General features: G+C 43.1%; 1 protein-coding gene across 1 annotated transcript in view; it reads right to left on the reverse strand.

Moving 5' to 3' along the window:
- Nucleotides 1–22937, reverse strand: part of CACHD1 (cache domain containing 1) — an 88871-nt gene that overhangs the window by 45836 nt on the left and 20098 nt on the right. Inside the window, exons 2-3 of the mRNA XM_083867179.1 lie at nt 12955–13017; nt 4958–5106 (exon numbers count right to left, since the gene is read on the reverse strand). Coding sequence (XP_083723305.1) covers nt 4958–5106; nt 12955–13017 — 212 coding nt within the window. The remainder of the gene's footprint in view (nt 1–4957; nt 5107–12954; nt 13018–22937) is intronic.

Raw genomic sequence — 22937 nt, forward strand, 5'->3', positions numbered from 1 at the left:
GCAGCAAAGGGATCCGTGTCCAACAAGGAGGTGCAGTGAGGGACACTCAGGGCAGTTTCCTGGAGCTGCCACTCCTCTCCCTGCTCACATCCCAAGGAAAATGCATTTTCTTCTCTCCCAGACACGAGGACGTGGAATGCTGAAGCACATCAGAGTGATGGCTCTTAAAACTGGGCTGAGAGGAGGGTCAGGCTTAGTTCAGGGAAGACTTTTTGTCTCCCTTTTAAAGCATCATCTGGTTTTTGTTGGAAAAGCTACAGGAACAGCTCACAAATGCATCTGAGAAATTTATTTTTTTTCCTGGAAGGTGATCCTACTGCAGCCATGGCTGTGTTGAGAAACCACTGGCAGGTTTTCTGTGGCCCCTGACACAACCAATTTCCCTGGAAAACTGGAACTGTAGAAAGGCACTTCTGGAAGTCTCCCACAGGAGAACATCAATCACAATTTCTCCAGAAAAAGGCATTGTGTGTAATGCATAGAAGACAAATATGCAAACATTACACACATATCCAGCTTATTCTTAGAGTGGAAGGAGTGTGATTTCCTTTCATCTGCAAATATTCAATATAAACCACCTCTTTATCTGCCTGTTGCCATCCAGGCCAGCAACATCTCTCTAAATAAAGTTATTCCAGTCATCACTCCCAAGTCAGACCTTGGTACAAATCCCCTAATGCTTCCAAAGCTGCTTCCCCAAAACTCATTTCTTAAATCCCTATTTAGACACTTCTCACAACTGACATATATCCCTGAAGTTCCCACTGCAGGTACTCAGGGCTTTTGATAAATAAATTGAGTTTATTTTTTCCCTCCCTTCTTGCTGCTCCAGCAACCCATTCCAGATCCATGATTTCCTCAATATCTGCTGAGGTCATTAAGGCACAAAAACCAAGAGATTCCAACTTGTACACAAAGGTATTTATCCTCTTCAGGTGAAAGACACTTTAATTAAAACATTGCCTGGTAAATCGCCACCCAATTCCATCGTGATAGGGAATGTCTGGAGACGCCATGAAATCCATTCCTCGTGCCTTATTCAGCAGCCTGTGCTGGTGAGGAAACCCAAAGGCTCATTTTTCCAGCAGGGATTTCTCTCAAGATTAGAAGATGTCACTTGACATCCATTTTCCTTATCTGCCATCAGTTTGCTCAGAGCCCAGAGCACTTTATCCATATTAACTCTGTGTGCTGGAGCAGCCTCTTGTCCCAAGTGCTCCGGGCACTTCCCCAGTGCCTGGGAAAAGGAGCTGCTCCCTGGTCGCCAGGCTCTGACCCCGGGGACACAAACACAGCCTGGATGGCTGGGCAGGTGTTTTATCTTCTTCCTGCCAGGGTTGGGATTAAATGCTCAAGATGTATTTCTTGTTCGGACTCAGATGTTTATTAATTCTTATCTATGTTACAGTCTCACGAACTGTGTGTTCTAAAAGTGAAAAATGGAGCCCTGTCTCTCTCTCTCTCTCTACAAGGCCTTTTAAGGATAAACTGTCCAATTAAGAAATGACACCTAAATTATTTTTTACTTTTAACCCAATAACCAACCACCCGTGGCTGCAATGTGGATTTTTCTATCCAATTACAAAACACCACCCAGACCATGGAGAAGAAGGTGAAAAGGGACTCACCCTCTGTCCTAAAACCTCCATCTTGCTTTATATCTATATTCCTGTATTCTAAACCCTTAAACTCTGAGTTTTGCACCCTGTGCTATCACACACTTCTATCCAAACCCCACACCCACAATCCCAGGGCTGTCACTCAATTTTGGGAGCCTTTTCCAGGGCCTCAGGTCAATGCAGTGTTTGCCTGGGGGTCAGTGCCTGTCAGCACAGAAATCTGGAATTCTCAGTGCCCAGGGCAGGCACCAATTTCCACACCAAACATGTGGGATCTGGATATTTGGAGAAAGAATCAGCAAAAACCAGAGGGGAACACGAGTCCCTGCCCTGCTCCCCCTCCTCAGCAGTGCCTGCAGATGGATTTAGGCACTGTGGGATTATTTCCCTGTGCCCAAGCACTTTCAGAGCCTTTGGCAAAGCAGCTGAGAGTAATTTTATCAGGAAATGTTTGTTGGATTAAGGCCTTGCCAAAACCACTCGATAGCCACCAAACTGTGCTGCCTCATCCAGCTGGCTTTGCATATCCCAATTTATTTCTTTTTCACCACTTTCCCAACCGAGGCAGCTCCATTGCACAACCCTGCCTTGGAGGGGGCACAAACTCACAACTGCTGCTGTTACACCAGTGAAACCAGAATATTTGGGGTACAAAAACAGCAACCAAAAGCACAGTCAGGCTGGGAATTTTAATCCAGACTGGAATCCTGTGGAAACTCACTCATTTGGGCTCTTCACTGCCAGAGCCAACACCATGTAATGGCAATAAAATAAATATTGCTTTCCTTGTCATATCTCACCACCCATTAAACAACCAATTTAAATGCCAGGTTCATTTTCTAACCCAGTTTGTGCTTTGTTAGGTCCTGTTTTCTATCATTTATTTATAGTCACCAGGTGTGGAAATCTCACAGTTTATCCCAAGCAACATAACAAAGCAATTTTCAGGAGAAATCATCAAGCAAACTCATGGATAATTCTGTCAATGGTAACAACGAATACAAACTGAAGTCAGCAATCCAATGTTTAAAAATTAATATAATAATAATAATAATAATAATAATAATAATAATAATTTTAAAATCCTTTCCCTACCAAACAGTTCATCCTTCCCAAATGAATTTTCCCCAAGCCAATCCAAACTTGCAGCATTCCCAACTCAATGTCCATCAGTTGGACAATAAGAGGCTGAATAAAAAAAACAGCCTTAAATGCTGTGGGGAAAACTCTCAAACCTACCTAAAAATACCTAAAAAACCACTGAAGATATTGCACTTCTGACACTGTTGTTGCCCCAAATGTTTGCTCAAATCAAGAGGCCACATGAGAAGAAGAGCACACAGAGTTCAGGAGTTGTAACACAAACATTTCACAACAAAAACCACAGCCCTGAGGACTCGGACACGGCCAAGGCACGATCCAAGGGAAAGGATCTCATGGAAAAAGGGATTTTCACAGACAAATCTGGGCCTTTTTCCACGTGACCTCTTCTGCTGCAGCAGTTAATAAATACTTTAACAAAAAAATTGTAATTATTGTTGCTTTAACACCAATATTAAACATTTTAAACAGCAAGGACAAGCTGTTAGCAGCAGCAGCACACATCCAATTTAATATCCTGCAAGTGCAGGGCCAGATAGTCCATGAATTAAACACAGAAGAATTCAAAATACCATCATAATATGCAGGTGAATCAGCTTCTTTAACCAAAATGGGGAATCCCCCAAAAGGTGATGCCACAGGGAAGGAAAATGAAAGGAAGAGCAGCAGATAGGAGAGGCAGAAAGGGGAGAAAAACTGAAATTATGGCAGAAGCATTTAGACAAATCAGACAATTAACAAAGTATGGAGCTAAAACTTGGAAGTTTCAAACAGAAAATACAATTTTACATTATTTTTTGTGCCTTGTTGATGATTTCCTACAGACAGCACTGGATCCAGTGGTCAGATAAGCCTCAACCAGGTCTTGCCAAGGTCCAGAACATCCTGCAGCTGATAAACTGATCTGGGAACCACAACTAAATAATGAGAATCACATTGCAGAGCCTGAATGAGGAGCTGTACAAACAGCAAATCCACCCCTCTGCCCTGCCAGCTGCTTTGTGTTTTAAACCACTTCCTGGGAATGATTCTTATGCAAGTTCACCACAGGTAAAGAAATTTCTGAAGGACTTCCAAGTTACGTAACTTTGGAGGACAAAGTGAAAAGGAATTCACTAAAGTTTCCAGACTAAAAGCAGAGTTTTCTCTTTTTAATGAAAAATGAGGCCACGCTGACAAGGGGGTGATAAATCCCATTTTTCCTTCCCCCTCAGCCTTTGCTTGGAAGGTGTTCCTGCTGCCTGGTGATTCCTGCATGGATTCTGTGATCAGAGGGCAGAAAGGTTTTCATCCTCAAAGAATTCCTGACCTTTTGTCCACGCTGCCAACAGCCTGGATGTGTCAGCATTTTCCACAGGCCCCTTGTCCAGCAGGAACTGCACTGAGACCTCCAAACCTGTGCCCTTGGAGTCTCCTGATGACCCAAATTACCTCCCTCCTTCTCAAGAGTTTTTAAATCAGACTGAGATATAAACAATAAAAATCAGTCTGTAATCAAGGTTTGCACAAATAGAAAGTTACTCTTGTTCTTTTCAAAAAGTAAACGTTTAATATGTTCAGCATTTCAAGAAAATTACTCCTCTTTTATCAGAAAAATCAGAGCTTCTATCACACATTTCTACCATCAGAAAACCCAAAGAAATTTCTGCAACTATGCAGCACAATAGAAATGATTAAAGATAACAAACTGCCTGGATTTACCATACTCAAAACTCCTGTATTTAAAAGCAAAAAACAAATTGAACACGAAGCAATCCAGTTTCCAAGCAATGGACTGGATTTAATGAAACCTCTGCTATCAAACATCAGGTTGATTAGACTGGAATAAAGTGCTGCTGGCATGTGATGGACTGACCAACTCGTGATTTTGGTCACTTCAAAGGACAGGAAAAGATCCCATGACTGGCTTGAGGAGAGTTATTCAGGCCAAGCAACGTCCCAGTGCAAAAACCGAGTCTTGGATCTAGACAGAGTCTTTTTGTATAGAGCACTATGAACAAACTTTCCTCCTTTTATTGCTTCCAGCTGATTCCCAGCTCTTGTTTAAAGCCCATCGTTAAACACTGGTATGGGAGAAATGTGAAAGAAGATGAGGACAAGATAAGAAGCACCTCTGGAGTTGTGCCTTCTCTGTTTTTAGCCAAAACAGAAAAAAACTCAGCCTGTTTTGCAAAGAAACCTTTTTTTTTTTTTTTTTTTTTTTTTTCACAGATTAAATTCCAGAATTTCATACTCACTCCATCATGGATGGTGGGATGGTGCAGCAGTCCTGGATGGCAGTCAGGGGGGAGGTGAGGTGAGCAGTGTATGAAGCTTCCACCACCTGCTTGTTCCGATTCACCACGTCCAAGTAACGGTTGAATTTCTCGCGGATTTTTTTTGCCAACTGAAAAAAAAAAAAAAGCATAAGAAAGTTTAAAATCAACCCAGTTTCTCTGTATTACTCCATTTCTTAACAAGCAATTAAAACCTGTGTTAAAGACAATTGTTTTCTGATTTGCTCATTGTGGTTTTATTTTTGTGGCTTAAGCAAGAAGTCAAGTAATTAATATTGGCCGCAGCAAGGAGATCATACAAGAAAATAAAATAAATTTACCATCCAGCAGTGAGTGCTTTAACAGAGCTTTGCATGTGTGAAAAGGGTGATTTCCATTACATAAAACTTCCTTTTCACCAAGAACTGGCAGCTGGATGTGACACCGAGGTGCTTGCTCCAAGGCCTGACAAGGATGTGATGGAGAACAAACCAGGCCACAAGTCAATTTATTGAAATTCTAGACATGGACACTTCAGGAAAGCCCAAATAATGGTGTTAGAAATGTCTTTACCTACAGAGAACTCCTGCTGCTCCAGGAGCAGAGAGCCACCAGCAAATCTGCTGCTGATGGGAGCAACCTCAGCATCCAGGGAACCCAAATAACCCCAAATATTGCCATGAATATTTCTCTGCTCCTCAGCAGCCTCTTCACCAGGGGGGAGCTGTGCAGAAGGATTTCACTTCTTTCACTGAAATTTGGGCAAAATAATCCCAGATTTTGCTTTTCCCTGCTGCTTTCCTGGGAGGCTCCAGAGGCTGAGCATTGCCTGGGTGATTTTCTTATTGATCTCAAAGCTCACTGTGCCTACTCACAACTCACAGCTCCAACTACAAACTGAAAAATCTCTAATTGATGTTACAATACAGCAGGAAGAAAATAATGACAAAAGCCTGGCACCAGTGGAATTCCCCCTGCAGCCTTTTGTTGTCAGAGGACTCTCTAAGGAAGGGACTCCTTATAAATCAGGACAAGGTTTAGAGGTTACACAGAGATTTGTAAGAGCCAATTTTGCTCCTTTCAGAAAGTGAAAACAAACAGGTTGTGGCCCCTCCCATGCCATTAAAAAAAAAATTAGGGTGCCTCACTTTGGAAACAGCAAATTGGCTACTTCAGCCCTTCTTTTTTATATCCTTCTGAAAAAAAATAAAATAAAAATGAAATTGATGGTTGTTTTTTTTTGTTTTGGTTTTTTTTTTTTTTTTTTTTTTTTTTTGCTGGTAAATACTTTCAAGCTGGTGTGATCTGAGGGCTGGTGGTGCCTGTGGCATCTCTGCCCTGTCCATGCCCAGCAGATTCCAGGCACTGGGAAGGGCTGAGCCTGCTGGGACATGTCCCAGGCTGTCACACAGGAGCTCAGTTGTGTCCCTTCATTAGGCACTTCACTGACTAAAGACTGCCAGGGAAAATGGGGAAGGAAAAATCTCTGGCTGCTCCTGGAGCAAATGTGACAGCAAACGCAGTTACCAGGAGATTTCAGGTTTTACAAGAAGCATTTACTGAGACTTTCACTCCTGGTCTTTCATCAAAGGGAGGAACTGATGAAATGGATCAGGCTTTTTTTATTTTTATTTTTTTGGCTCTGCATATTCTGCATCCCTTTCACAGCGACCAATTATATATTTAATCATCAGCCAGACACATCCCAAATGAAAGGATCATCTCTAAGCAATAGGCAGAGGTGTTGAATAATCAGAAATACTATTTTGCATTTCTGCAAACTTCTCTGGAGTTAAATCAACTCCTCAATCCACAGCAATCCACCCCAAACCCTACAGGGATGATTTAACAGCACTGCTGCTTTTGTATGCTGGGAAACAAGCCTGGATTTTCCAGATCCCCTGCACTAACAAATGTCTCTCCTAACTCTTACCAACAGGCCATTTTGTCATGATTTACTCAGTTCTGGGAGGAAGGAGGCCCTTGCTGCTCTGCCTCCATTGTTCCCAGGGAATGCTGAGGCTCCGTGACAGGTCTCCAAGGAGCACAGGTTTAATAAGACCCCGCTCAAATGACTTGCAGAATTACACCTAATTAGTTCTGTGGGATGATTTATTGCCAAGGCACCAGAGGACTGCTAATGGGCTCCTCCATGTCAGACATCCAGCACTATTAAATTGCTCCCAGTTGTTAGGATAATAAGCTGTTGGGGAGATGCTTTTCTGGTTTCCAGTAAACTTGATTTTTGTCTGGCTGCACCCCTCAGATGTGTTCTTTAGAAGTGGATTCTCCTGGAGGGTCTCAAATAAATGCAAGCCAAGTTACCTAAATCAAAAGCACTTAGATTTGGTGGGTACAAAGTTCTCCTCTCAAGTCTGGGCAAATGAAATGCCAAGGTAAAACCAGATATTTGAATCTGAGATTTCTCTCTTGGTCTCCCCTACCTGAAATCAGGGAGAAGGGAGAGAGCTGAAGTTTTCTGAGCATCATTAGCAGTCATAAAACCATCACAGGGCCCCAGAACAAAAGGCCTCTGGTTTGGAATCAGGGCTGCTCTCTGATAAATGAATGCTGTACAAGCCCAGGGTTCGCTGTTGATGAGTTTTCACCTTCTAGGTTGAACGATAAAAGCACCCCACAGCCTTTGAATTTCACCCTGCTGTGCCGAGTCTAAAGATCTGACAAATCTGTTTTTCAGAAGATCCTGTACTTCAGAAGCTGACAAAAAGCAAATGCTTTGTTCCCAAACTGCGTCTCCCGTGGAAAAAAACCTCCGAAAGGCTCAAAGTCATTCCGTTATTCCTCTGAAATGGGATCCAGCGCCTCGGTCGGGGCAGGGAGTCAAGTGCGTGTCAGCAACGAGGGATCTGAAACCTCCCAGAGCTCCAGACACCATTCCCTGCCCACGGCTGGAAGAACTGACTTTGTCTAATCTAAAGAACTCTAAAAATATTGCCCTCTGATAACAAGACAATGCTCCCAACAATTCAAAACCAACGAATTCGAGAAAGTCACCAAGGGCAAGACAGTCCAAAAACAATTTTCTGCTGAAAATTTCTTCAGATTAATAAACTCTGATAAAAAACTGAGGGCAACACACCAATGAAACAAATGGCTCTAATTCACCACATCGAGAAATATCACCCAAATGAAGCCTAACAAAACAAACTTTTCTTCCATAGTTGGGCTTCACTTTATTCCCTCTGCAGGGTGATGCTGCTGGAGCCTGTCACAGTAAAAGCTGCAGGCTTAAATCACCTTCTCCTCTTTCTAAATAAAAACCTGAAGTTTTTATCCAACACATACCCTGCTTTTTTTAACCTGCCTGGAGCTGGAGAGCTGCAGGATGCTGATGGATGCCAGACCCACAAAACCTCCAAAGTAGAGGAGGAGAGATAACAAATAATGAAAGGACAGAACACTGAACTGTGAAACCATGCTTACATAATTGTTGAAGCATTTTTAAGGCAAAATGGAAAATCAGGCACAGAAAAGGGACAGGGGTGCCCCACACCTGGGTGGGTACCAAATGTGACAGACATTTCCTGCTCCCACAGAAATGCTCCATTTTAATAGAAACTGATATAAATCTGGATACCTTGAGATTGACATAAAATATTATTATCCCACACAAAGTGCTCTTCACCTCATCTCAAAAACAACAGCAAGGGGAAGCCTCTGCAGCAGGCATTTTTCAGATTTCTGTGTTTTCTCCTGGATTTCAATAAACAAAACAATAAACAGTGAGGGCTCCCTGTGAACAATGCAGCCATTAGCCCTGTTTTCCCTGGATTTCCTCTGGCAGCTGACACGCAGCCAAAGCCCTTGGGTTTGCAGACAGGTTGGACTGTAACACCTGTTTCTATTACTGCAGCACCCCTGAGTAATGCACTTCAATTGTCACCATCTCCACTGACAACCTTTCATCATAACATCACTGAGCTCCTCTAATTTTCCCAGAGACATTTTCCCTCATTTGCATTGTTCCCTCGAGCTTTTTTTTTTTTAAAGCTTCTTCCCTCTCAAAGCTCCAGAGCTCTGAAGTCTTCTCTTTGCAGGGAGCTCTGAGGGAAAAGCAGAGCTCCAAGGTGAGGTTTTCTTTCTGGCTGTAAGCTTGAAAAGCCAAGGTGTTTTTCATGTTTCCAAGCCTGTATATAAAATATGCATCAGTGGGGTTGACAGGCAGGGATGCCAGGATGGACTCACAGCCAGGGATTTAACACTGTCAAGCTCCTTGGAAAGGATTGCTTACACATGGCAGAGCTGAGTTAGAATTTTGAGGTTTAAATTCCCTCTGTAAAGCAGAAAAATCTGGAAAAAAAGGCACCTCTCTCCAACACACACCAGGCATTCATCCCGCTGCTGTATCACAACTGTGCATCCATGGATTCCTAAACTGGGAAACTTTTAATGTTATTTATTTTTCATCTACTCTTTGTGGCTCTTGAGGAAAACACTGGTTTTGTATCAGCCCTGAAGAGTCAGAGTTCAGCAGGGATGTGGCTCACAGAATCACCTCCAGCTTCATCCCACACCTCTGTTTTAAGGGATTCTAAGCATTGATGGAATCCTGGAATGGTTTGGGTTGGGAGGGACATTAAGGATGATCTTGTTCCATCCCACCATGGGCAGGGACATTCCACTACCTCAGGCTGCTCCAGCCTGGCCTTGGACATTTCCAGGGATCAGCTTTTCTGGCTTCACGTGGAAGAATTTCTCCCTAAAATCCCATCTAAACATCCCCTCCTTCAACTTAAGTCTATTCTCCTCTGTGGAAAATCCCCTTTCCTGCTTCTCTGGATGACACTGAAAATATATTCCACGACTGCAATCAGGAAGCAGGAAACCACTTCCCAATGTGCTTTTTGTCATGGAAACCAGCACTCATTTGAGGTTTTCTACTGGCCAGTACCTCTGGCAAAGCTTCCCGAGACTTATTCCAAGGAAGATGTCAAACAGGATGCACAGCAAAACCTAGAGAGAGGGCCACGATTCCTGAATCATTCTGGAAGTACATTAAACACACAATAATTGCCTTTTATTGTGAGGCTCACAATTTATTAATGTGTGTGAACATGCCACTTTTCACAGCCAGGGAACGTGTTGTGCTCCACAGCTGAATGTAATTTTTTCAGCACGTTTCAGATCTATTTCCTCCCCAAAGATCTCTTTGCTCAGCCCAAAAAAACCGAGCAAATTAAAAATCCAACCCAACAGCAGCACGGTCTGAGCTTTTCAAGCCTTTTCTCCTCAAAGCTGGTAAATCTACTTGTGTTTGAGAGCATTTCAGCCTCTCCTCTGTGCAGCCCAGCTCCCTCCTCTCCACATCACAGAAAGCAGATGTCTGGCAGGACACTGAACACACACCGACTTCATTGAGATCAGCTAATGTAGATTTTCCCCTCATAAAACTCCTCCTCTCCCACTTTAATTTACATCACTAACTCACACCACTGTATTCTTATATTGTGTCAGAGTTCTCTGATACTGAAATAACTCACAGGGAAGGAATCCAAGTTATTTTTGGCCATTGCCATCCCATTTTTAAGAACCTATTCAAAGCAGAAAAGGTTTTATCTGTCAGGTACAACAGTAATTCTGTAACTGTAGATCTTAAAAGTGTAACCAGTCCAATGCTGAGAGGTAAAACTGCTCCTTGTGTGGCATGAAGAAAGCCAAAGGTATTGAACAGTTAGGCCTGAAGGCCAACAGCTGGAATCTTTCACTTTTTCAATAAACTGAGAGTCATTATTTACATGCTTTGGTATAAAAAACCCACCACCCCCCACAATAATTCAGTGTTCTGCCAAAAAAAAATATAAAATAATCCCAGCTGACATAAAACTGTAATTAATTGCCTTTGGATATCAGTTGCTGTGAAAATGTTAATGAATGACCAAAGCAGAAATGAGATTTCTCTGACAGGGGATTTCATTTGCTTACATTTGTTTGCCTTTGCTCAAGATGATTCCATTCAATGGCCTACTCTTATAAAATTCAAGTTCGGTTGCTGGGGATTCATTAAGGCTAAAAGATCTGGTTATTAATGAACCAGAAGTGCTCAATTATTCTTCCATCCACTTCACTGTAGAGCTTTTAACCACAGTAATTACACTTTACCAGAGCCCTGTTTTCTCCCCTGACAGCTCCAAATCCATCACCCCACCTCCAGTGTTTGGACAGCTCTTTAAATCCACTTGGGATGAACACAGACATCTGCTCTGGGAAACAAGGACTGTCTTTTCCTCAGTGGAGAGGATCCGTAGTCAGGACTTCAAAAGGACTTTTAATCCGGTTTCTTGGTTTCCCAAAAACACTTTTGCCTTTTCAAAAGCCATCTGATCCATCTGATCCAGCCCACATGGCCCTTCTGTGGTGTGCACAGACCACCCAGAAAGACTCCTGGAAATCCTGCCCTACACAACACAGAGCTGAGGACCCATCCTGAGAGATGTTGGGATGGTTTGGGAGTTAAATTGTTAAAGGCAAGTGACAGTGACATCCCCATGGTCGCTCTGCTTGCAAGGACACACCTGGGGGTGGGAAGACAAAGCCTCCAAAAGGCTGGGGAAGGGTCTGGAGCCCCAGGAGGGGCTGAGGGAGCTGGGGAAGGGTCTGGAGCCCCAGGAGGGGCTGAGGGAGCTGGGGAAGGGTCTGGAGCCCCAGGAGGGGCTGAGGGAGCTGGGGAAGGGTCTGGAGCCCCAGGAGGGGCTGAGGGAGCTGGGGAAGGGTCTGGAGCCCCAGGAGGGGCTGAGGGAGCTGGGAAGGGGCTCAGCCTGGAGAAAAGGAGGCTCAGGGGGGACCTTGTGGCTCTGCACAAGTCCCTGCCAGGAGGGGACAGCCGGGGGGATTTGGGATCTGCTCCCAGGGAACAGGGACAGGAGGAGAGGGAACGGCCTCAGGCTGGGCCAGGGGAGGCTCAGGTTAAATACTGGGAATATTTCTTCACAGAAAGTGTTGTCCAGCCCTGGCACAGCCCTCCAGGAGTCCCCAACCCTGGAGGGATTTAAAATCCATGTGGATGTGGCACTTGGGGACATGAGGTGGCCTTGGCAGTGCTGGGGAATGGTCTTAAAGGTCTTTTCCAACCTAAAAGTTCCTTACGATCCCACCTGAACCAGCTCTGCTTTGACTTTTTCCTCAGTAAAAATTAAAGACTGGAAATGTCACTATTTCCAGGAAGCACAACTTGGAGTTTTCATTATTCTGAAGTCTGAATCCACATGAACTGCTCTGGGAATCCACCATGGGGCTGCCTGCATGGCTGAACAGCAACTCCCTCTTCCCACTCTGAGGAGCTTCTGTTTTTCCTGAACATTAAAACTGCTTTGATAGGGGTTTAGGAAGGTCAGGTTACTCCTGAAGGTTGAGCAAGTCCATGACTAAACTGGAAAGAAAAGCTGGTTCTTTGTTCCATTTCTTCGACCAAAACCCCTCATCTTTACCACAAACATAATTAACACTTTAATTTCTGAAAGAATAAAACATGACCTATTTGATCCGTTTGAAAACTGATCCAAAATTAATTTTAAAAAAATATACACATGTATTAAAACGCAAACTGCCCATGTACTATCCCAGTGTTAAATTGCAGAGTTAAATGTTAAATATTGTAAAACCCCACAAAATTACAAACACCCTTCAACCACATCTGTGATGCACCAGGCTGTCCTATATTTCCACATCATAATAATATTAATTTGAAATTTAAAGAGAGACACTTCCAACATGAAAGCCTGACAATTAATGGGAGCTACTTCACGAGGGCCCTTTTGTTTCCAAGGGACAGTCCCAGACTAAACAGATGGAAAAGCTTTTTATGGCAATGCAAAATTCTCAAAAGCATCATCAGCACATATCCCCACTTATATCCTATTCCACTGGCTTGATCTGAGGTTAGAAAAAGGCCACAAATCCAGACAGAAAGAATTCCCTGAGCTCACTCTGCCAGTGGAGCTGGGAAGGGGTTTTGGACTCACCTGTTGAACTTCGCTTTCCCCATTCGATATTTTCTCCGTGTACACGAAGGAGTTGAATATCCTCTGCAAGAAAAACCAGACAGGAAGTGTGAGAGGCTTTTTTTTGTCATAAATGTCACAGGAAAGCAGCTCCAAAAGGAGGATGGGTGAGGAAATGGGGTCAGAGAAGGATATGGGGAGTTTCCCAGTGCCAGGTTTCCTAAGGGGAATCACGTCTCCATGTGGGGATCTGCATGGAGAGGTTGACTTTGGAAGGCAGAGACATAACAGGTTTTGTTTTTTTCAACATCTGTTTATTTACCAAACTGACATTAGGTGCTAAAAATAATTCCACATGCAAACTATGACCCTGCTTTTGCTAAACATTGAACCCAATATAACTGCTTTTAAAAATATTTGTTTCTAACTAAAACATGAGAGGCTGGGAGCCAAATTTAGACAAATTTAATATGTGGAAAAGAGACAAGTGAGACCCAATTTGAACACAAACTCATTAATAGCAAAAAAAACCAACCCAAAAGATGTATCAGAAGGTAGAAGTGAGAGCTGTGTCCTCCCTTGGGAAGCTCAGCTCCCACAGGGGACAGGTGACAGCAACAGTGTTCACAGACACAGAGAAAAAGCCACTCAACACTTTGTTATATTCTGCTTCCAGACTGAAAAATAAGACTGGAAAGATTTGGGGTTACACCAACAGCATTCCTAAAAAGTTTGCCTCATCAGCTAAGCTTCTTTTCCAAGATTTCTCACTTCCAAGGGCAGCTTTCCCCTGCTGTCCCCACTGGAAAATACACAATAACCCTGAAATATTCCTTTGCTCTCTTAACAGCAATAAGTGGCACCAATAGCTGTAATAGCAATAAATGCAGGTTATTTAGGCTGTTAAGACATTTCTCCAGGAGAGCTGGGATTTATTTCACTGAGGGAATGGATCCCATTTCTATCAGTGCTGAGTTGCACAAGTGATGCTGCGCCTGGCAAAGGACAGGGATTCCTAAACACCCTGGATTGTATTATCAGCACTAACTGCAATTACTAAAAAGTCTAAATTCCATCCAAATCCATCTCCCTGACAACTCTCAGAGTCCACAGCTCCAAGAGGTGGGTTTTTTTTGATGCAGGTTCAGCTGATTTTCTCCCAGCACTGTTACAGGCAGCTGTGACTGGCAAAACTAGTCTGGAAAATCCTTTGGGGTGCTCCCCATCATCACTTCCCCTTATCCCTCTCCCTCCTGTGGAGCTGAGGAATTTCAAAAATGTGAACTCTTCATTCTGAAGAGGCATTTGGAAGGGCAGCAATAAATCTCCTTGGCTTACAAGGCTCATGGAGCCAAGAAAGGAGGGCAGGAAAAAAAGAAAAAAAAAAAAAAAAAAAGGTATCTACTCTTAAAAGCTGCCTGTACATCAAGATTTCCTCTTCATCAAGACCTTTGTTTAAAGTTCTGCTTGAGTACTTTAACTACAAACATGTTGGCTTTTTTTTTTTTTTCCCTTCCCTCATGAGATGAAAAGATAATTTAAACATCAGAAGGAAATACATTAAAGCGTGTCATTTTGATGCAAAATGTTTTAAATGAATTGAATTTTTTCTGTCCATGCAGCGTTTAGTGTGCAGACATCAAAAGGAATGAGGAGGAAATCGACTGTCAGCTCCTGAGAATGGAGCTTTCTGTCCCTAACACAAAGCTGACCCTTCTTCCACCCTTTTCACACGTAGCCCATTTATGAACTTGCAGAATAATGCCAGAGAACATCGTCCATGGTTATGTAAGAGTCACAGTGCCAGCAGGAATTTATTTGGCTCCATTTTTAACCTATTTTTGCTTGATTTTGAATTAACTAACTTCTTTAAAATGCTCTGGTATGTTCTGTTGTTTTAACTAAAAGCGCTTTGAATGGCAGAGAGAGGGGGAGCAGGGATTTCTCAGTCAAACTAAGCACAGATAATGAGTAAACCAACAGCAAAAATCGAATAAGGATTGAGAATCCAACCCTGAGGCTACACATGAACTGCTCAGCCCCTGCCTGGGTCCAGTCCCTACTCGGGATATTTGCCCCCTACTCAAGAATTCCTGGGCACAATTCCACCCTGGGGAAAAAAGAAAAAAAAAAAAAAATCTTTAAGCTAATTTCACTGACTTTAAACAGAAAATCAGAGCTAAGTGGCAACCTCAAACAAATTCAAGGGAACCTCACAAGTCAGCCCCACACACGAGCTCAGGAAAAGAGTCTAAATATTTAGGAGAACTCACCCTGCAGTTTACACAGCCCATTAGCATCTGGACTTTATTCTTCCCACCCCTCTTGTTTAATTGGCTCTGTGGAGCAGATGGCAGCAGGCTCAGCTCCCTGACACAACAATCCCACCCGTGTTTCATGAGATGCTTGCCCGGCACTGTTTGCCAGAACCCATCACCACTCGCTCCCCAAGGCGGGGAGGCTGGGCTGGCTCAGCATCCATCAGCATCCAGCCTTTCCTTTCCTCTGGATCAGCATCCAGCCCCTCCTCGGGATCAGCATCCAGGTTTTTCCCTGGATCAGTATCCATCAGCATCCAGCCTCTCCTTGGGATCAGTATCCAGGTTTTTCCCTGGATCAGCATCCAGCCTTTCCTATGGCTCAGTATCCAGGTTTTTCCCTGGATCAGCATCCAGCCTCTGCTCAGGATCAGCATCCAGGTTTTTCCCTGGATCAGTATCCATCAGCATCCAGCCTCTCCTCGGGATCAGAATCCAGGTTTTTCCCTGGATCAGCATCCAGCCTCTGCTCAGGATCAGCATCCAGGTTTTTGCCTGGATCAGTATCCATCAGCATGCAGCCTTTCCTCTGCATCAGAATCCAGTCTCTCCTGTGGATCAGCATCCAGCCTCTCCTTTGGATCAGAATCCATTCATCAGCATCCAGCATCTCCTTTCCTCTGGATCAGAATCCATCAGCATCCAGCCTTTTCTCTGGATCAGCATCCAGGTTTTTTCCTGGATCAGCATCCAGCCTTTCCTCTGGATCAGCATCCAGCCTCTCCTCAGGGTCAGCATCCAGGTTTTTCCCTGGATCAGTATTCAGCCCTTCCTCTGGATCAGCATCCAGGTTTTTTCCTGGATCAGCATCCAGCCCTTCCTCTGGATCAGAATCCAGCCTTTCCTCAGGGTCAGCATCCAGGTTTTTCCCTGGATCAGTATCCAGCCCTTCCTCTGGATCAGCACCCAGCCTTTCCTCCAGATCAGCATCCAGCTTCTCCTCTGGATGAGAATCCACCAGCATCCAGCCTCTCCTTTCTTCTGGATCAGTATCCCTCAGCATCCAGCCTTTCCTCTGGATCAGCATCCAGGTTTTTCCCTGGATCAGAATCCAGCCTCTCCTTGGGATCAGAATCCAGGTTTTTCCCTGGATCAGCATCCAGACTCTCCGCTAGATCAGCATCCATCACCATCCAGCCTTTCCTTTTCTCTGGATTAGCATCCAGCCTCTCCTCTGGATCAGCATCCAGGTTTTCCTCTGGTTCAGCATCCATCCCTTCCCCTGGTTCAGCCTTTTCCTTGAGCTGCTCCTCCACCATACATGGACTATCTCCATTCCCACCATCACTCCCAATACCCCAGCACACACGTCCTCAAGCCCTCAAATGCCACCCTCCTTTATTTTCCTTCATTTGCCTTTGTATGCAGTAATTAACTGGGAAAAAAACCTTTTATTTTTACATCCAGGTAGAACCATCCCAGCGCTGTGACTGAAGCAATGTCTGCTTTCCAATACTAAAAAAACAGCATTTGAGTTTGATTTATCCTGACGTGTTCCACAACAGCAAGAAGAGAAGTGGAAACAGCCTTAAGCTGAGATAGGAGATTAAGGTTAGATACTAGAAAAATTTTTTCACTGTTTTTGGGGTCAGGCATTGGAATAGGTTCCTCAGGGAGGTGGTGGAGCAAACTAGTCCAATGCCTGACCCCAAAAACAGTGAAAAAATGTTTTTTCATCTCTGGAGGTGTTCTGGATGTGGAGCTGGGAGATGTGGTTTAATGGTTTCAGTAGGGGTGGGTCAAACGTTGGACCTGATGATGTTAAAGGTCTCTTCCGACCCTGATGATTCTCTAATTCTACCATTTGAAAGCTTATTATAATCTTTCTGAAGATTCCTTTGGAATTATTCAGACAGTGGAGAGCACTTGCCTGGCTGTACCTGCAGCTCTGCTCCGCTTTAGGCTCAGTGCTGGTGCCAGGCTGAGCACAAAGCCCTGAACCACCCAAATCCTGGGCACACCATTCCTGCTCCTAACCCTGCCCAGCCCTCCCGTCTGGCTACACAAACGGAGAAAATCCTGCTATCTGCAGGGATCTCCACCTCCTCAGCAAAGCTGGGAGATGTGGCCCTGGGAGCCTGCAGGGGATGCCCTGAGGAAGCTGAGCTTTGTTTTCCAAACACACATTCCCAAAGATTCAGACTCCTAAGCTCTTGAAGTGCCTGCCTGGGTCAAAGCACTTGGAGCTTCCTTGGAAATTCTCTTGTGGTATCTCCTTTGATAACTCCAACTGCCTGGCTCTTAGCTTTGGACAACAGCACAAATATTTGATAAGAGAGAGAAATCAGGAAGTAATGAGAGGATTCAGGGAAGATTTAGGCCACCAGCATTTAATGCCTGGCACAGGTGGGCTCTGACAGTGATGGATGGGCCCAGCACTCAAAGCACATCTCAGGGAAGGATGGAGTCAGGTTTCCCACCAAGCCAGAGATAAGCTCGAGTTTAGCTTTGTGCTGACCCAAAAAAATCCACTTAAGAGACTTTTATTTATCTGAAACTGAAGGCAGCTCAGTTTTAAATCTGGGAGAAGACTCTAAACCAAGCACAGCATAAAAAGCAAAACATTAACTGGCTCGTTCCCTCAGTTCCTCAAGATTAAAATGCACTGCAGTGAGAAAAACACTTCCAAAAGCCCCAGCTTGACTGTCAGCACAGCATCAAAACAAACACAAAGTGCCACCACCCCCAAATCTCCAAGGTCCCCAACCAAACACAAGCACCAACTGCTCTGCAGAGCACTCAACCATTTGCACATCACTTTATTTGCCAGACAAGGCACGAATCCATCTCCCTGACAACAAAAATAACATTTTTGGAGACAAAGAGAATGAGGGAAAACAAACATGAGATTAGTAAAATAGCCACTGAGCTGTAAATATATTGAAGCTGCTTCACCATCCACACAAGCCATTTAAAAAAGAAAAAAAAAAAAAACAAAAAAACACCCATTTTTCAGCAGGTTTGGGGCATGGACTGCTGTTACCTGTCATATTTGGGTAGAGACTCAATGACAAAAATCAATAATATTTAAAAAGTCACACAGAATAATAAAATGCTGGTGTGTAAAACACAGGCAGAATTATCTCAGCAGGGCTGTGATACTTTTTAAACTTCAAGCAGCCCCTCACCATGGTCTGGTTCCTACTTGAAAGGTTAATGTTATAAAAAGTGGTGAGCAAACAAATCTCCAACAAATCCTTTTTCTGGTGGAACTCACCCCGTGAGGTTGTTTTCAGGGAAACCTGTGGCTTCTGCCTGCAGTTTATTTTTGCAGTGTCTGAAGCCATCTCGTGTTCTGTTTTGTTACCATTTTCTAAAACCAAGGAACATTAAATAGAGGCTTCCCAGGAGATCAGGGACATGCTCTGTGTGTTTTCCTCCAAGAATTTCCCCTAAGATGTGGAAAGAGCTCCAGTGAATTGGAGGAAAACACAGGGAAAGGCAAATCCAGTGGGATGGGAGCAGCTACAGATCTGCAAGGAATATCCCAACATCAACCTAGAAATGCCTTTCTCCTCCTGTGGGTTTGAAGAAAAAAAACATGTTTTCAGAAGGGATTTAAGGAATTAATCCTCTTTCTCATTACATTATTTGTGGAGCAGCCACAGACACCTGAAACAGAGAGAAAAGTGATGCTGAGCTCAGCTCAGTTAGTGCCTTCACAGGCTCTTGGAAATTAGAACTTTGCTAATTCATATAATAATTTCATATTTAATGTTTTTAATCAATTGCTTTAATTATTCATAATTAGCCAGCACGTAGCTACCTTTCTCCTCAGATTGATATTATTGGAGTTTGATTGGAAAATGGCTGAAATTTGAAATTTTGCTGAACTAACCCTGCTGAGCTTCAATGAGGCTGAAAACTGGACACCTAAAATGCAGATTTTACATCCCTTCATGGAAATGCTACAGAAAGCAGAAAAGCCTAACAGAGACAATCAGCACATGCTGGAAACTCCCTGTCTGGGAAAAAGATACTAAAAAGACTGAAAAATGTGGATTAATTAGCATGAGAACTGAGAAATCAATAGCCAGCAGAGGACAGAATACTAATTAATAAAGAGAATTATGTAAGTTAGAACCAGTGAACATCACAGGCTCATAACACACCTTTTGGTTACACACATTCCCCAAAATTTAATGTTTTAAGTGGGAAAACATCATCTCTCTTTCCATTTTTATCTTTTCATGGAGATTTTTCACCAAGTCCCTGTTTAAGACTCAAGCTCCCATCACCTTTCTGTAGAAATATAATCCAGGCAACACAGGAGAACTGGGATTCAAGTTTGATTTTCATTTTGATGGTCAAAAATCATCTCAGTCAACATTTATTTATCAGCTGTGGGAGGTAAAATCCCATGGGATCATTCCAGGCCTCAGAGGGGAGATGGGGAGCAGCCACAACACTGAAAAGGAGAAAAGTAGAGCACAATTCTTTTAAATTTGTTTCCTTGGAAAACTCCAGGCATTTGCAAATCTGTGAAACTGAGGAAGTGCCAAAAAATGAAATCAGGAACCAGCAGGTTTTTTGGTCTTTTTTTTTTTTTCAAAGGACCAGAGAAGAGGAAGGGAAAAAGAGTGAGAGGGGAAAATACCCCAAAGAAAATGAGTTCCACATGTTGAAGAGATTATTCATTTAGCCAATGTAACCTGACTAAGGTTATTCTCCTGACAATGTCTATGGCAGAAAAAAAAAAAAAAAAAAAGAGAAAGTAATGCTACCCAAGCCTGAAAATACAAAGCAGATGGGCTTCTCAATGGCATTGGATTTTTTCTCCCTCCACTTATTCCTCATTCCAGCCTCTGGGATGTAAAACTTAAAATATTTCTACTTTTTTTTTCTGCAATTACAATATTTCTCAGAATGAGAATGTTTTGATTAGTGAACTGTTTTCACCTTACTGCATTTTGTTGGTCCTTTTCCTTTTAAGAGAACCTAAAATTGAGTATTTTATTTAAAGGAGCAAAATTGACCAGAGCCTTCATTCCACTGGGAGAACTCTGGGTTTCAGTTTTCTGGTTTGCTTTCAAACTCATGTCAAAATGACTAAAAATTGGGAAAAATTGAAGCAGCAGCCCAAGACTTGGAAATAGTTGGAATTCTAGAACCAGAAGGGTTTGATGGCACTTTAGTGTAATTACTGTGTTGGTTCAATTTGCTCATGAATTCAATGTACAGAAAAAAACGTGGATCAGTTGATGCAACATTCCAGCCAGGACTGTGTAATTTTACAGCAAAGCCAGGAAAAAATCCCAAAAGCACAAAAGGACATCAAGAGAGGTGATTGTTCCCTGCTCAGTTTTACATAATTAAGGCAGAGGCTGATGGGTTTTATTTGGAAAAATGCTGCAGCACAAGAACTTTACTTGAATCAGAAAAAAAAAAAACAATACCCAAGCAGACAACCTTAAATCCAGGGATTTAAAGATCATAAATCACAGTGCTGAACTCCTGTGCATGAAATGAATGGGCTGATGGCAGCCTAATTACAGAAATGTTTGCTTTAAATGTCCAAGAGTATAATTTTTCAGGATCTCTCAGCAGGAACCAGCAGCATCCACAGGATAAATATCCCAAAAGCCTTTTCCTTACAACCCCTCTGGAACAGGAGCTGTCTCCCAGTGACTGCATTGGAGAGACATCCAGGTTTGAAAATCTGAACACAAAATGAGTTCCTGTGCAGGTTCTTGCACCAAAACACCCCCACTTTTGTCAAGAGATAAATAATGGATGAGTAGGAAGCTGGAAAAGACTGGCAGGGTGTAATTACCTTCCTGTGAGTCAGTGTCTGCAAGAAAAACTACGAGGTTGCTCTTATTTAGAGTATTAGTTGTATTAATAAATACAGAAGTTTTAATTTCACCTGTTTAAATATCTCATCTGCATCATTACCTCATCTGCATCATTTTTCTATGAAGATTTGTATATTATTTATATTTGATACAATCCCCAACCATCCTTTCCTGAGCAGAAAGGAGAGGGTGCAAATCTGTCCAATTTTAAATTCTTAGGTTGAACCTCTCACTTGAAACTTAAAATAACTTTAAAAAATAACTCAAGAACATAAACACTTTGCATTATATATTAATCACTCCCTGGGTGTCGAGTTATTTTCAAATAACTCTTCATTCCAGAGTGACTCCAGACACACCAGGAGGGGTGTCCTGTCCCATCTCAGTGCCAGGGCTGTGACCCCACATTTCAAAGGGGGGGGATCAGTCACCAAACATTTCCAGCAGCAGAGGAAAGGCCATTCAAGCTGCACTCGGCTGACCTCGGGATTTGAAATCCCCCAGGAGTTTCTGTGGCCTTCAGGAAACACCATTTTGCCACACTTCAGTGCTAATGAAAAGAGAATTACTGATCCACCAGCGCTGGAAATGGGGATTTTCCCCTCTGCTCCCAAAACGGAGCTGGAATGAACTCAGACATTGAGCACACTGATGGATCTGACAATTTGGTATTCCATGAGCCAGAATTCCACCTGGAAACACTTTTTTAGGACTACATAAAAACAGAGGCCAGACAAAATTAAGAGAATAAAAAGTGGTTATTGAAGGGCCTTCAGGTCCATTTAAGGCAGGCAAAATCCACCCAAAAATGGACCACAGGTTACGAGTTTTCACACTTTTATAAATTTGGTCTATCTGCATATTGGGGTTCATCTCCCAATTACAGCTTCAGCTAATAAAGTCATTTACCCAAAGTTTGCTCCCCCCAACTCACATCTCTCATCTGTCCTTGATTCCCAGGCCTGGGAATTGTTGTGAGGACCAAATTGTTGTGAGAGGAATTGTTGTGTCTGACCAAAATGGGAAAGCAGCACCTCACACTCTATATGGAGTTTATAGTTCTACACTAAAGAATTCCAGGATTACAAATAGAGGAAAAATAAAAAAGCTACAATCCTAAGGCATCACCAGCAACACCCTGAACACACTGACAGCACCAGCAAACTGTGTCCTGCAGCTCAAAAAAACAACAGCCAGGTGCAAAATAGCAAATAATTCCTGGGTAAATAAATAAATTTCTCCCAGTAATCCCTGGGAGAAAGTGCTCAAGCATTTTTCCAAGGACCTGAGCTGTCCCACAGTATCCAGAAGTCCCCACAGTAGCTTGGACTATTCTTCCCTTTTTTTTTTTAGGGAGTTGTGGCCCAGCACAAGCAGCAAAACTTTGGGAATGTTCACTGGGAGCCGCTCCTGAACTTCTCCCTGGTGGTGAACTCGTTATCTGGGGACACAGGAGGAGGCAGGGCAACCTGCAAAAAACAAATGTAATCTCCTGCAAGGAGCACAGCCATTAGATGTTATCAGTTTGCAAAAAAAAATTAAAAGATTGAGACTGGAGGAAGCTGATGAATTGAATTCTTACAGCACTTCAAAGCAATTTGTGCATGAATGCAAGCATTTATTCTTCTAATTAAAAAAGGGAAAAAAAGCAAGCAAAATAGCAAGACATCATTTACATGAAAGAGGGGGGAGTGAAAAAAAAAGGCCAAAAAACAAGCAACAACCAAAACTCCAACAAAACCTCCAGTGTTAATCAAGCACAGAGTGGATTCCAACCCAGAAAAGGGAGAGAAAGCTCCAGATTTAATGAGGGAAGGAGCTGGAGAGGAGCAGAACTTGCATCCCACAGGAATTCCTACATCCAGCCTTTGGGAGCAAAAAATCATCAGAT

This window comes from Zosterops lateralis, assembly GCF_965231275.1.
Source record: "Zosterops lateralis genome assembly, chromosome: 9".
In the NCBI taxonomy this organism is placed as follows: domain Eukaryota; kingdom Metazoa; phylum Chordata; class Aves; order Passeriformes; family Zosteropidae; genus Zosterops; species Zosterops lateralis.